Raw genomic sequence first — 16,514 nt, 5'->3', positions numbered from 1 at the left:
CAAAATTGGAGATGTTAATGTCAGCTCTTTGCTTTATGCAAATGATGCTATACTTCTAAATAAATCTGCTACAAGTCTGCAAGATTCTCTGACTAAATTGAATAGCTGTTGTAATAGATATGGTATGAAGGTCAGCATTAAGACAAAGACAGTGAAAATAAGTAGAATTGTTGAAAATGTCAAATGCGTTGTGAATGGAGAACCTGTGGAACAAGTAAAACATTTCAGCTACTTAGGCATGATTTTTAGTGAAGATGGTAAATTCAGTATAGAAATAGACAACAGAATTAGCAAAACTGGTATGGTGGGAAATCAATTGAATAAATACATATGGAATAACATAGAAATTAGTCAGAACACTAAATTAGCTGTATACAAGACAGTGCTCAAACCAGTTTTAACTTATGGATCTGAGAGCTGGGTTAGAAGTAAAACACTTGACCAAAGAATAGAGACCACAGATATGAGAGTCCTGAAAAAGATTAGAGGCATGAACAGATGGCATCAATGGCAATATCATATTAAAAATGAGGATATTAGGAAAGAACTTGACATTGTCAGCATCCAGGAATGCGTTAGCAGAGCTAATCTCAGGTTATGGTCACTTAAACAGAATGGGTGAAGAAAGATTAGCAAAGCAAGTGTTCTCTGCCAGGTTGGTGGCAAAACAACCCAGAGGAAGACCAAGATATAGGTGGATTGATATGGTACAAAGTGCCTTAGACGATAGAAATATAAGATCTGATAATAATAAATTTAGTTTAATCCTTGCTCCACCTTTGCAAGGAGTTGCCTGATGTTGTACCACTTTACCCCAGTCCTGAAGATACTGTCAGGTGCAAACTTTGTTTGCACACACTTGGATATAGGATTAAACTAAATTTATTATAGTCTGACCAAGTGAAAAATAAACTTTTAAGATCTGATAATGTTGGAGTCTTGACAAGTAATAGACTGATTTGGAGGAAAATTGTAGATAGGAAGTTAATAATGATTAATGATGTAATTTTTTTTGTGTAGTATTATCATATCCTGTACACCCCTTGAGGGTACATTGCAGGAATTTGATGATGATGATGGAAATTATCTGACATGGTATATGAGTGTTTACATATGCCCAAATGCTACTTATGAGATGAAATGTGTCATAGCAAGTGTAATTAGGAAAACAGAGATAAGTAGTGCTTGAAACAGATGACTTGAGTTGCTGTTAGGAAAATTATGCGTGGCTTTAATGAATGGAAGTGAATGCTGAAGTTGGAATTAAGATCATGTATGTTTGTGAAGCGAATCTGGAAGGCTTTTAAGAGGTTGGTCTTTATTAACTTGTAGTCTATCTTTCTTTGTTTAACCTTTCACATTTAAGTCGAGTTGAAATGGGAGGGATATAGAATATCCAGTAATAGATTCCTTACTAAGATGTACAGATGGAAAATTTGACCAAACTCATATGTAGTGTTCTCTAGATACATTACTTGGACCCCCCCCTTCAAGATGGCAGAATAGTGGCAGCACAATTATTTATTAGTTTATCTGGAAATCTTCCAAAGCATTAACATTATAGGTCTGGTACACTATCTAATCACCAGTCTGTAGAATAATCACTCTTTAGAGCTGTAATCTCAAGTATAAAAATGTTAGCTAAATTTTTGCTAAGGCTTTTGACAGAATACAGCATGAAAGACTGTTGAATAAATTGGATAATATGGGATTGGATCATAAAATATGGGCATGGATAAAAGGATGACTTACTGAAAAATATCAAAAAGTGGTGTGGTTTACAGGGACTGTGAGTCTGCAAGGTTTAAGGTTATCAGTGATGTACCTCAAGGATCAGACTTTGGACCATTGTTATTCAATCTTTACATTAATGCCATTAGAAAGTATTTGACAGGTGATATACAACTATTTGCTGATGATGCTAAGGTAGCATCATCAGCAAATAGTTGATAGCCAAGGTAATCAGGAATGCAGTTGATATGCAGTACTTGCAGAATGATTTGATGAGGCTGGAATTGTGAGCATGGGAAAATGGATGCCAGTTCAATGTTAATAAATATAAGGTCACATGCACTTCAGATTAGATATCCAATGTCATATTATATTAGTGAGGTTATGCTAGAAGAAACTGATCAATCAGACCATGGATCTTGGAGTTTTAGTATCAAACTGAAGTTCAAGGGCCATATAGCAACGATTAGAAATACAACTCAGATTATAATTGGAATGCTGAAATGAACCTTGATATGACCTCACATGGACTAGTGTGCTAAGGTCTTGTCTCCTGGTTTCTGTGGTGATTCTGATACAGTGGAGAGAGTTGTTGGAAGTTTTTCCACTTGTACTATAAATTAAAGATAGCAAGAAATTATATACTTGGTTTAATCCTTTCTCCAAGTGTAAGCAAACAAAATTTGCACCTGAAGTATTTTCAGGACTGGAGCAACTTGTATATAGAAGCTGATGACTTAACATTACTTGCCTTACTATCCCATAATGCAAGATATCCTTGCAGACATATATAATGCTATTTTATAATGCATTTGGTAAGGGTCACTATCCAAACTGGTTTCAACCTTTATCGAGGCATTATACATACCTGTCAGGATATGTGTTTTGCATTATGGAATACTAAGGCAAGTAATGTGAAGTCATCAGCTTCTATGTACAAGTTGTCCCAGTCCTGAAAATACTTCAGGTGCAAAATTTGTTTGCTTACACTTGGAAAAAAGATTAAACCAAGTATATAATTTCTTGGCATCTTTAATTTACAATGGAGAGAGTGTAAAGGAGTGTGTTAAAAATGATATTGGAATTATGGAATACTGATTATGAAATCAAATTGAGAATTTGTAAACTGCAATACTGGCAAACAGGAGAAAGAGAGGGGGGGGGAGATAAGGTTGAGGCTAACAAACTTATGAGAGAGAGAGTCATACAGGATATCAGCAGATGGAATGTTTCATTTTAGGCAAGGGCATCCTTGGAAGTTTGAATGAATGGTGTCAAGGAGGGGATAAGAACTAGATTTTTTCTCTCAAGTAGTGCATGATTAGAATGGATTACCATTGGAGGTGGTGAGTGCAGGTAGTATGGCCTCTCTATCCGAGTCCCTGATGATCTCTCCTAATAATTTATTATTAATATTATTATTAATAATAATTGGTTATCCCAAGAAGCAAACAGTTTCATCCCACTTTTAGGCCCATTTCTTAACTTCTTAGAAGACTGTGACACTGGTTTCTGTTTATCTCCACATGGATGGTACATGCTTGTACTAACTATTACAATATTTTTTTTTCTTTTGCAGTTGCTGTGTAATAATACTAAATAATCCATTTAACTTCCATGTAATTTTTGCACCCAACTATATATACAGGGTGTTCGGGATAAATTTGACATATTTATAATTAATTATATTTTTCCGTAAGTTACATGTATTAACACACACTTCTCTTCATTTAAAAGTTTGGACCCTTCTTCATTCATATACAAGATGTCAGAAAGGATGGATAGCTGGAACCCACCTGAATCATGGAAGAGAATAACTTGTATCATGATGATTCGTGCCCGCCATCAAAATAAGGATATTACGACTGCTGCCCAATGCTCCCTGAATACAGTAAAAACAATCAGGCATGAACTAGAGACTTGCAATGGTGACTACGAGGATGTAGCAAGAAGAAAGATCCCTAGCAGACGATCTGATTGCGTTCGTACAGCAGAATTCCTCGCAAATCTGCAGGAACAGGTGTTGAAGAACCCTGGCATTGGAATTCAGGCTTTGTTCGTGGAGTTGCTAACTGTAGTCAAGCCCTGGATAACAAGGGTAGCCAATGGTAGGCCGTATGTATGGCAGCAGGATTCGGCCCCTTGCCACACCTCTGGGAAAAGTCAAAAATGGTTGCCTGAAAATTTCTACGACTTCACCAGTCCAAATGTTTGGCCTCCAAACTCCCCAGACCTTAACCCCATGGATTATTTTGTATGGGGAGCAGTTGAAAAAGACACCAATCGCACTTCCAGTAATACAAAAGCCCAGTTAATGGATAAAATTAAAACAGTTTTTGCGGCCCTTCCCAGGGAGACTGTAGCATCAGCTTGTTCGAGGTTCCGAAGCAGAATTGAAGCTGTGATCGATGCTAATGGTGGTTATTTTGAGTAAATCTTGTTGATAGTATTGTAATTAACTCTGCCTGTAATGTTTTTTTGTCAATTCATTAAATTTAATAGATACAAAGAAGATTTTCTTTTTCCTTACGAAACTGTCAAATTTATCCCGAACACCCTGTATATATATATTACTATTATTATTACTATTATTACGGGCAACTCCAGGGAGTCATTAGACTCATCGAGGGAGGCCCCAAATCATATTCATCACAACTATCTGACATTCATACAGTATCTATCATACCTCGCCTTAAACTCATTCACTGTCACAGCATCCACTACAGACTCAGGGAGCGCATTCCACTCATTCACTACTCTAAAAGTAAAGAACCCAGCTCTAACACCTTTACTAACCACACTTTTGCCCAGTTTCCATGGATGTCCCCTAGTCCTCCCACAACCAGCCCTGTTCTCAAAAATATCTTCTGAATTAATTTTATAGAAACCCTTCAGTAATTTGAATGTCTCAATCATATCTCCCCTCCTCCGCCTATCAACCAATTTTTGCAACCCACAAATCCTCAACCTGTTCTCATACGGTTCATTCCACAGACCTGCTATCATCTTGGTCACTCGCCTCTGGATCCTCTCCACATCCTCCCCATCAAGAAGAAACCTAGGTGATCAAATCTGAGCACAGTAGTCTAGATGGGGTCTTATCAAGGCTCGATAGAGAGGAACAATAACCTGCTTGTCTCTGCTTGTCAACGTATTCTTCAGCAACCAAGTGATTTGATGAGCTGTTTTGGTCACTTTTGCAATGTGTCCCCTAAATTTCAATTCCTTATCCACCAACACTCCTAAATCTCGTGCCTCATCAATTTCCTGGAGCAGGGTTCCACCAATGCAGTAAACTGCCTCCAATCTTTTCACCCCAAAATGCATAACCTTACATTTTGCCACATTAAACTGACATCCATTCTCCTTAGCCCAGACCTCCAATCTATCCAAATCATCCTGCAAAATTTTGACGTCATCTGCATTCACTATTGCCCTACCCAACTTCGCATCATCCGCAAACAAATGAACTGTTCCTCTCAGATCATTTCCTATATCATTTATGAACAAATTAAACAGCATTGGTCCAAGAACAGATCCTTGTGGCACACCACTAGTCACAGGCCGTCTTGTGGACTCTACTCCCGAGTAAACCACTCTCTGATATCTCTCCGTCAACCACCCTCCTATCCATCTCACCAACCCTATGTCCATTCCCATATGCTGCAATTTACTGATTAGAATTCCATGTGGAATCCTGTCAAAGGCCTTGGCAAGGTCCAGTAGAATCACCGTAAACCCATTGCCCTTATCCAGTTCAGCCGTCACTGTGTTATAATACGTGAGCAAGTTACTGAGGCATGACCTACCCTTCACAAAACCATGCTGTCCCCGATAAAGTATCCCATTTTCTTCAATCCAATCTTGTATTTTCCTTTTGACTATTTTCTCTAAGACCTTTACAATGATTCCTGATATGCTAATCGGTCGGTAATTTACAACAGCAGTCTTGGAACCACCTTTATGCAGTGGAACTATTTTCCCCTCTTTCCACCCGCTCGGGACTAACCCAGACCCGAGACTCAAATTAAACAAAATGGTCAAGGGTACTGACAATTCTTTAGCTGCTTCTCGTACAACACGAGCTGGTATACCATCCAATCCCACAGATGTATTGACATTGAGGTTATGCAATAGACTACTCACCTCTACTTCATTAACCACAATATATATATATATATATATATATATATATGCAATCTGATATTATTTTCTATAAATACTCCTTGATCATTTCCCATGTATTACTAACCTCTTTTCCCTCACAGTTTCTTTAGCCATGGAACAGTTCCAGCTGCCTATTGAGCCTGTCATAATTACCAGCATTGTGGTTCTGCATACACTCCTTAACTGAAAATTCCATATGCTTTGCCATTCCCAGGTCAAGAGTGTGCGTGATTGTGCTTCCCAATTAGGGGCAAAGCGATTATCTTGGTTGTGGATACCTACCTACCTAATAGCATACCAGTCTTCCTCTAGCATGAATAACAGCCTGTACTCTCTGAGGCACTGACTCCACCAGATGCTGGAAGTAGTTCCAGTTTTGCCTGTCGCAGCATTGTCCACAACTATGCCTACATGAGTCTGGGATAGATGATTTGATGTCTTGCTCTACAGCAACTCCCCCCCCCCAGAGAGAGAGAGAGAGATTTGATCAGATTTAAATCCAGGAAACCCTGGGGGGACACTGAATCACCCCAAACTCAGAGAGTGTTCTTCAAGCCATAGCCATGCTTGGCGAACTCTCTTGATGATTCACTTAAACCAATGCCTAACATGGTCTGTTTCAGACTTATGTCTCTTCTACAGTATGTCTACAAATGCTGCTTCACTGAGCTGGAATCTGTCATTCCTCTTCTTTCTGGGTGGTTGCAGCCTGGAGGGGTGGTGCATTGTCCTGCTGAAACAGACTATCGACTGAGGGAGGCTCAAAGGCCATGAAAGTGTGTAGGTGATCAGTCAACAATCTGGTAGCTTGCAATGTTTAAGGACCTCTCCAGACACACTAAGGGACCTAATGCATTACACGAGATTGCTCCCCAAACCATTACAGAGCCACCAACTCCTAGAACAGAGCTGACCTGGCACTTAATCAGCATCCAAAGAAAATGAATTAAAAAGTGTTGCAAAGCATAAGCAATCAACTAGATTACTGTAGAAACAATTAAAATTGTAATTGAACAGGAACTAATGTCATGTTAAGGTGCCTTCTAGAAGCTGATAAAAATAAAAATTAATTTAGAGAAGTCAGACTACAATTAGACAGACTTCTCTTATAATAAATTTAGTTTAATCCTTTATCCAAGTGTGAGCAAACAAAGTTTGTGCCTGAACGTATCTTCAGGACTGGGTTAAGGTGGTACAACATCGGGCGACTCTTGCAAAGGTGGAGCAAGCTACCAACACTCCTATCTCAGTATCTCCCATAATGCAAAACACATCTCCTTGTGGATATGTATAATGTTATGCATTAAGGGAAGGGCCACTACCCAGACTAGTTTCGACCTTTATTGAGGTCTCTTCAGTGGGAGCCAGGCACAAGTGGAGATATCAGGCAGAAGCATTAATAGGTCATCTCTACCTATAGGAATTGCCAATTGGTGTGCCACCCTTTTTTAATAATTTACTCTGGATTTAGAGAAAGATGTTGAAAGTTTATTTTCCACTTGGTTAGAGTATAATAAATTTAGTTTAATCCTTTATCCAAGTGTGAGCAAACAAAGCTCCCACTGAAGAGACCTCAATAAAGGTCGAAACTAGTCTGGGTAGGTGGCCCTTCCCTTAATGCATAACATTAGACATATCCGCAAGGAGATGTGTTTTGCATTATAGGAGATACTGAGATAGGAGTGTTGGTAGCTTGCTCCACTTTTGCAACGAGTTGCCCTGGTGTTGTACCACCTTAACCCAGTCCTGAAGATACTTTCAGGCGCAAACTTTGTTTGCTCACACTTGGATAAAGGATTAAACTAAATTTATTATACTCTAACCAAGTGGAAAATAAACTTTCAACAGACTTCTCTTAGTCTTAGAATCCCAGATCTTGGGCAAATTAATACAGCCATATTTGTTGATGCTACAGGAGTTCATAGTTTGATACCAATCCCAAAAATAGTCTCTCTCTGATTTAAAGAGGTTTCTGTGCAGCTCAGTTATCTTTTTCCACTTAATCCAGTATGAAGGAATAATCAGAGCAAGGATAATATGCTCTATTTATTATTCCTTTCACTTTTCAATGCATATGTTTATTACTCTATCAAGTTACAAAAGTTATACAGGCCTTCATTCTATTTTTTAATAGGATCAGAATAACTTAGTCATCACCTTTAATAAGACTAAAGACAATCTTGCTTTCATTCATGCAAAAGACAGAGATCTCAATTTACTTTTCCTTACTTTCAATAACATAAAAATTATCACACAAGATTAGATCTCTCTCTTGCTCTCTCTTCTCAGAGTGGCATTTATCTTTAGTCTTTCCTGCCATAAACACATCATATTCATTGCTTCCTCAACCTCTAAAAACTTTGCATCCTTTTCTGTTCAAGATGCTACTTTCTGCCCATCCAGTTATACTGAATCTGTACAAATCTTAAATCTGTCCCTAGAACAAAGCGCATCAAGGACCTTCCTAAAAATTCTGGATGCTGCTCAGGGGAAGGTGGCCCGCTGATGAATGATTTCCCCTTCTCAATGACTCACTTCAACCAGTGTCTAACATAGTCTATTTCAGACTTATGTCTCTTCTACAGTATGTTCACAGATGCTGCTTCACTTAGCTGGAATCTGTCATTCCTCTCCTTTCTGTTAAGCATGTTGAAACATGAGCAGCAGCTGTATAACTTCCTTTTACAGTCCAACTTCAAATGTACCAAACATACTTCTCCTCTTCAATTCCATCTCCCCCTATCCTTTGGAATAACCTTTCTCATGAAGTGAGAAAGGTTATTCTCATTTTTTTTCTTTCCAAAGAACTAAAAATTTTCATCTCTTCAAAAATCAGTTGGTTCCTTCTCCCTTAATTCTTGCACATGGCATCAGTACTCTGCAGTATCCAATATCTTTTGTGAGAATTTTATTAAAAAAAAAAAAGTATGTACAATACAGTAATACCACCTTACAGCAGTGAATTATACTATTTATTAACTATTATTTTATTATTGTTAATAATGACAGCTAGATAAAATTCAAAGTAAGGGTGCTATTCTATCTAGTGAAAAGAAGAAGACATAAAACTGTACATAATAAGATTAAAATTAATAACTTTATTGATGATGATGGTGTATTGAATACTGAGGGTCGAAAGCTAAAATTACCTCATACTACTGCTGTTACAGTTGTTGAAAACAAGGATAAAAGTTCTTAGTGATATGAAAAGTGCTACACTAGCTAATACTACAGTGATCCATAAATGTAACAGCCTTATTGCCAAAATGGAAAAACTTTTAATGGTATAGACCAGCAGTTTTCCATCTTTTTTTTTTTTTTATCTTATGGCACACTAAAATTAATTACTAAAATTCTATGGCACACAATATTGACTGGTCTCATAACATTTTAAAAGTGCAGCACTCATAGTTTTCTTTCATAGGTGACACATCACTAAAATTCAACACCGTTGAAACACAGTGAAACAGATCTTACAGAATTGAAACCGATTCAGATGAAAAATGAAGAAAAATGCTCAAAGATTTCAGTTGTTCACTGATTAAAACTGTTTCATCTTTATACAGTACCACCACAGTGGTAATGCAGCAATGCTATAACTGTCGCACAATGGAGGAACCTGTAAACATATACAATGATACATATCTATAATAACAGGCATCATAAATCTATATTACACCAATACAATCATAAATTTTATTCACTCTTAACAATTTCGTTCAATGCAATATAAACATTATAACTCCTCATATACTTTGTACAAAATGTGCAAAAAAAACTTCTTTTACACCAATTTTTATTTCTTTATATCAAAATCTTGCAGCACATCAGTTGAAAATCACCAGTATAGATTGATGACCAAACTGATTGGCATGTTCTTTTAAGCTAAACTATTCAGAATGTTTTTGTTTGTGAAAATTATTCTAAATTTTTCGTTTCCATATCTGACATAAATGAATGCCTTATTTAAATCATTTATGCACATACACAGTCATAGCATAAATACTATTACAACTTCCATCTGGTCTGACTTGCAGAAATGTGCACGCCCAGTTCCATTAGTGGTGCTATGTGCAGCCAACAGTCGCATGTTTATCAGTAGGGAGAGAGAGGTCTAGTTGTATGGATTAATGTACAGTGGAGAGATTATGAGAACCATGTAGTGTAACAGCACTTCACAAGGTTGGAATGCAGTCACCTGTTATTTTTGACACACTAAAAACACTCAGGATCAGTAGGATATTTGTGTATCAGACTATTAAACATTATAATTAATAAGAAGACATATCTGTCTGCCAAAGAACAGGATAACCGCTGCATTAGGATGCAACAGCTTGTGAGGACTGTGAAGGCATGCCTATGTCATAATCCTGTGAGAATGCAGAAAGTAATGTCATGAGAGATAAAAGTTTCACAGAGAACAATTTTATGTTCTCCTCACAGGCTGTTGCATTAGAATGCAACAGCCTATGAGGGCTATGAAGGCACCCTCGCCACCACAATTTTGTGAGAACACAGAAAGTAATGTTATGAGAGATGAAAACGTTTCACAGAGAATGATGTCATGTGTACTAACTGATGACCTCAAGATGAAATCTATCATCGTTCTACTGGACACTTCCTAACACCACAACTTATATGGCAGAAGGTGATAAAATCAAAGGCACTTCTCCATAGGTACATGAACAACAGACACAGAGATATTCCTTCACAGATGAGATTTTCACCACTGTAGAGTCATTTAACCACCAAAAGATTGTGTACATGTCCAGGATGGTCACACAGAACATGCCATAGCACCCAGGATTCAGAAGAGGTTATCACCAAGTGTCAGTGAAGGTTTTGTGGTGGTGGGGGAGGGGAATCAAACTTGTATTTTTGTGAGAAAGGTGCCTTGATGCACTTTGGCAAAGTGCATCAAGACACCATACTGGAACCTGTGGTGCAGCCCTGAACAACACCTTGTTTCACGGTAGGCGATGGATCTTCCAACAGGCCTCATCCCCCCCCCCTCCACACAAGGTAAGGATCACACAACAGTGATTGGAGGCATATGTGCCCAACCACATATCATCATATGTTAAAGTTTAAGTGATGTAAGGACATCATGTTGGAGGTTTAATGGAATATTTACAGCACTAGGAAAGGATTAAAAACTAATTTTAATGCTTATGCTTCCAATATTTCATCTCAGTGACTGAGACATCTTCAGGGATTACAAATAGCTCTTGTAACGCACACACACACACACACAAAGACAACACAATACTAAATGGAACTCGTGGATGACTCTAGAGTCCCATCTAGGTGCATCCTAATCCTCTATGGGCATTTGTAGGCAGCTTGTTTCTCAAATTTTGGAAAGTTTTATGCATTTGTATTTATTTAAGTTAGGTTGATTTCTGAGTGCTGCTGCAGATTCTAAAAACAGTCTTTCCTTTTCAAATTTATTATTGTGCAGGAGGGTGGTTTTTTTCAACGAGATCTTTTAAGCACCACCAGAAATTTGGTGGTGCTTAAAAGCTATGCAGAGGTTGTACTTTTTTAAAAACTTGGCTATTTTTTCCCCTACATCGGTGGCATGGTCCCATCTAGGTGGTGCACCACCTAGATAGGATTTTAGTCACACACGAGTTTCATTAAAAGAGTTATTTGTAATCTCTGAAGATGTCTTGGTCACTGATATGAAATACTGGAAGCATTAAAACTGGTATGTAATCTTTTCCTGATTGGCTGTCTGGAAGTCCCAATCTTAATCTGTTGAACTTCAAATTGTGGGCAGAGATTGAGAGAGAGAGTATCCTGCAAGAAATTACACCCTGGTATAATCAGCAGACTGAAGGTGGATTTAGAGCGAGCAGTGGCAGCATTTCAGTTAGATATTGTGTACGCCACCATTGATATGTTGCCTCACAGACTTTGGGAGTGCATGAAGGCAAAAGGGAGATATTTCAAATACCGAGTGATGATTTCTTCAAGTTATGAATGAATTACTGATAAAGGTTTATGCGCTGTTCAAGTTGTAACAATATTTATGGCTAGACTAAGTATACGAGTGCTTAACATTATTTAACCATTACATGCACCTACAAGTGGGAAAAAAAAGAAGAAGAAAAAAAGCAGTGATTCACTGTTTTTTTTTTTTTTTTTTTTTTTTTTTTTTTTACCGCCCATCACCACCACATACAGTGGTGGTGATGGGCGGTAGATGGCATTGGTGTAGTTGGTGAAATAAGTGGTGGAGACAAAGAGTTGTAGAGTAGGTGCCCTCCCTCAATGAGTCATTGGACTCCCTGGAGGTATCACGTTAATAATAATAATATATTATTATCAATATTATTTTCAAACTTGGTAAAGCAATAAACAGATGATGTGAAAAGATGAAATAAATAATAAACAGAATTACAGGCATACAACAAATCATTGGCAAGTGTTGCTGCAATTCTTTCCACTCCATCAGAGAAAGAATTTTATTTCACATCAACTCTTCACTAATGATGCCTCTCTAAAGAAATTCCAGTTAAAAATCTCTAAGTTCCAAAATATGGCAAGTTCCTTAATTTCATTTAAAGTGTAAGTTTTCTTTTCATATAAATGTGATGGGATTGGTGAACTAATATGGGCTGATATGATTAAAAATACATCACAATAGTGAGAACATTTCACAATTCTGATTTATTTGCTTCCATGATAACATTGCTTACAAATGAAGAGATGAAACTAGGTGGTCATATACTATAAGCCACATTATATCCAAGATGCTCAGCCACAGGATGTGGTAGGTCACTGTGAATGACTGACATGATCAAAGAGGGAGGTACTATCAGAAAGTTGGACAGCTAAAAGATCAGCTATTACATCAGATATGTAACTCATTACATATAGAGATATTCCCAGGTGACCTCAAAAAAGGTAGTACAAGTGAACAAAAGAGGAAGTGGATAAATAACATTAAAGATTAGATAAAACAAAGTAGTAGAAATTCTTTCTCAGCAGCAGAAAGAGAGGTTGGTGTTTGCTTATCATCAACTTCATCACATGCCTTCTTCAGTAAGGAATACAATATAGAAGGCAGTGTATTTGAATTCCGCCATAACATCAAGACTGAAAACCTTTTCTATATATAAAAAAATGCATTTTATATGAACATTTTTAAAAAATAATAACTACAACATAAAACATACATTCAAGACTGTTTAAATTTATGATGTCAATAAATTTTACCTGAATTTGAGCCCTATGCTTATCCTGTTGCTCTTTAGTTCGATTAAGAGCTTCTTTTCTTGACCAGAGTTGCTGTATTTCTTTTTCCTCTTGACTAAGAGATATTCCTTCCTCATATTTTTCATCATCACTCTTGTCAGCAAGGTCTTCAACTATTATCACATCTTCATCAGACTGCAAATATGAAAAAAATATAAATAAAAAAAGTAAAAAAAATAAAAGTTCTTGAAAACACATGCATCTTCTGCACTATACTATGTTAGCCTATATTCCCACTTCTCCTAACCTGTGATTTTGCATTATATAGAGTAGGATTTGGAAAACAATTACTTGTAGAATGATTACTCAGTAACATACGTGTAATATACTTGTGCATATACGAGTGTGGTCTGAAAAGTCTGAATTATTATTATTAAGCTCCGATTAAATCAGGCTTCATGCTGAATTACAAAGCTGGAAATTATGATCAACTTAGAATACTATCTTTGGTCCCATAGTATTAGTTACTGAATGGAAAAAAATGTCAGCAATGCATGGGAATCTTTGAAAAAGTGCTTGAATGAGGTGGTATCTGAATGTATCCCTAGTGTTCGAAGAATAAATTGGTTGGGAGTGAAATGGATATGCAGCCTTATAAAGTAGAGATCCACAAGAAGAAGATGATGTGGAAAGAATATCGTGAGAATAAGAGTGAGAGGAGTTATGAAATATATAAAGTTCAGGCCAGAAAAGCAATGAGCATTGTGAGAAAGGCTAAAACAGAGTATGAAAAAAAATTGGCCATACAAGCTAAAGGCAATCCAAAAGAAAGAATGAAAGTGGAAGAATAACTTTATTGAATGCAGATGGTACATGTCGGAAGCTAAGGAGATTGTTCAGTTAATGAGTGCTCACTTTGCTACGATATATCAACCAGGTGTATGTAGCATGGTGCTACTGCTACGTTGGATGAAGAGGTAGAAGTTCATGAAAACGAGATTGAAGAGCTCTTGCATAACCTGGATAAGAATTTGTCAATAGAGACAAATGGAATATCTGCACATTTGTTAAAAGAATGTTCAGCTGAATTGGCTAGGCCTTTCACACATTTGTATAACTTGAGTCTCAGCTCAGGAATGATACCACAGGAATGGAAGGAATGTATGATAGTTCCATTGCACAAGGGTAGTGCAAAAACTGATGTGTCTAACTACTGACCTATTAGTACTCTGGTGTAGCAGTGAAGAATTTAGAGAAGTTGGTAGGCACTCGAAATGGGTAGACAAGCATTCTATACTCTGCAGAGAACAGCATGGGTTTAGTAAAGGAAGGTCACATTTTAGCAATTTGCTCATATTTTATAACTATGTTACGGTATAGTTGGATAAAGGGAATGGATACACTATGATAATGTTGGATTTTTCTAAGGCATTTGATAGGATACCACATGATAGGCTGTTGTGCAAACTGGAGAACATGGGATTGGAACAATCTATTAACTTGGATCAAGGGATGGTTGATAGACAGATATCAAAAAGTGATATACAGGGTGTGAATCTGCCATATTTAAGGTAACGAGTGGTGTACCTCAGGATTCAGTCCTTGGGCCATTATTGTTCAATCTATACATAATGACATCAAGCAGGGTCTATCATCAGATTGCTTGCTGATGATGCAAAGATAGGTAGGGCAATCAGGGATGCTACTGATATTCAGCAATTACAAAATGATTTGAATAGACTGGAAATCTGGGCAAACGAAAATGGCTGTCAATTTAATGTTAGTAAGTGTAAAGTTATGCACTTTGGCATGATTAGAGTTCCAGAGGAATATTATATTAGCTGGGTTATGCTACAAGAAACTGAAGAGGCAAGGGATCTTGGTGGATAACAATTTAAAGTTCAAAGGTCACATAGCAAAAGTTTCAAATACAACTCAGAGGATAATTGCTATATTGAAGCGAATCTTGACATGTAAGGAAGTAATTTTGCCTCTTTATAAGGCTTTGATAAGATCACACTCGGATTACTGTGTTCAGATTTGGTCTTATGGGTTCCAAGGAGATAAAGAAGCTGTAGAAAGGGTGCAAAGACGAGTCATCATCATCATCAAATTCCTGACATGTACCCTCAAGGGATGTACAGGATATGATAGTACTACATAAAAAATTTACAACATTACTAACTTCCTATCTACAATTTTCCTCCAAATCAGTCTGTTACTTGTCAAGACTCCAAAATTACCAGATCTTATATTTCTATCGTCTAAGGCACTTTGTACCATATCAATCCACACATATCTTGGTCTTCCTCTGGGTCGTTTTGCTGCCAACCTGACAGAGAACACTTGTTTTGCTAATCTTTCCTCACCCATTCTGTTTAAGTGACCATACCACCTGAGATTAGCTCTGCTAACGCATTCCTGGATGCTGACAATGTCAAGTTCTTTCCTAATATCCTTGTTTTTAATATGATATTGCCATTGATGCCATCTGTTCAAGCTTCTAATCTTTCTCAGGACTCTCATATCTGCGGTCTCTAGTCTTTGGTCAAGTGTTTTACTTCTAACTCAGCTCTCAGATCCATAAGTTAAAACTGGTTTGAGCACTGCCTTGTATACAGCTAATTTAGTGTTCGACTAATTTCTCTCTTATTCCATATGAATTTATTCAATTGATTGCCTACCATACCAGCTTTGTTGATTCTGTTATCTATTTCCATATTTAATTTACCATCTTCACTAAAAATCGTGCCTAAGTAGCTGAAATGTTTTACTTGTTCCACAGGTTCCCCGTTCACAATGCATTTGACATTTTCAACAATTCTACCTATTTTCACTGTCTTTGTCTTTTTAATGCTGACTTTCATACCATATCTATTACAACAGTTATTCAATTTAGTCAGGGAATATTGCAAACTTGTAGCAGATTTATTTAGAAGTATAACATCGTCTGCATAAAGCAAAGAGCTGACATTAACATCTCCAATTCTGATATCATGTTTAATACCACTTTCCTTCATAATGTGATCCATATAGATAATGAATAACAGAGGGAAAATGTACATCCTTGTCTCACACCAGATTTAACATTAAACCATCTTCCTGTACTTCCTTCAATTTGACTTCCAACTCAAATAAAGACCAAGTATTGTTTGATATAATGCCCCATTGACACCATATAACTGTAGTATATTGAACAGCTTCTCTCTTGGCACCTTGTCATATGCCTTTTCCAAATCGACAAAACTTAAATACAGATCTTTGTTATATTCCCATGCTTTCTCAACTATTTGTCATAAAGTGAAGATCTGATCTTGACCGCCTCTATTTGGCCTGAATCCAGCTTGTTCTTCACCAAGCTTTTCTTTCACAATTCTTCTCAACCGTTTCTCAAGTATGCAAAGAAGAGTTAC

General features: G+C 37.1%; 1 protein-coding gene across 1 annotated transcript in view; it reads right to left on the bottom strand.

Annotated features, from left to right (window-relative positions):
* The window catches only part of LOC150109990 (telomerase-binding protein EST1A-like), a 478,068-nt gene that overhangs the window by 132,563 nt on the left and 328,991 nt on the right, over window positions 1-16,514 (bottom strand). Inside the window, exon 15 of the mRNA XM_090390470.1 lies at window positions 13,123-13,296. Within this exon, the coding sequence (XP_090246596.1) occupies window positions 13,123-13,296 (174 nt within the window). The remainder of the gene's footprint in view (window positions 1-13,122; window positions 13,297-16,514) is intronic.

Source organism: Typopeltis vanoorti, chromosome 1, assembly GCF_054136105.1.
Source record: "Typopeltis vanoorti isolate ZY-2024b chromosome 1, IOZ_Tvanoo_1.0, whole genome shotgun sequence".
Classification (NCBI taxonomy): domain Eukaryota; kingdom Metazoa; phylum Arthropoda; class Arachnida; order Uropygi; family Thelyphonidae; genus Typopeltis; species Typopeltis vanoorti.
The sequence above is the reverse complement of the archived record's forward strand: the minus strand, read 5'-3'. Positions and strand labels throughout refer to the sequence as shown.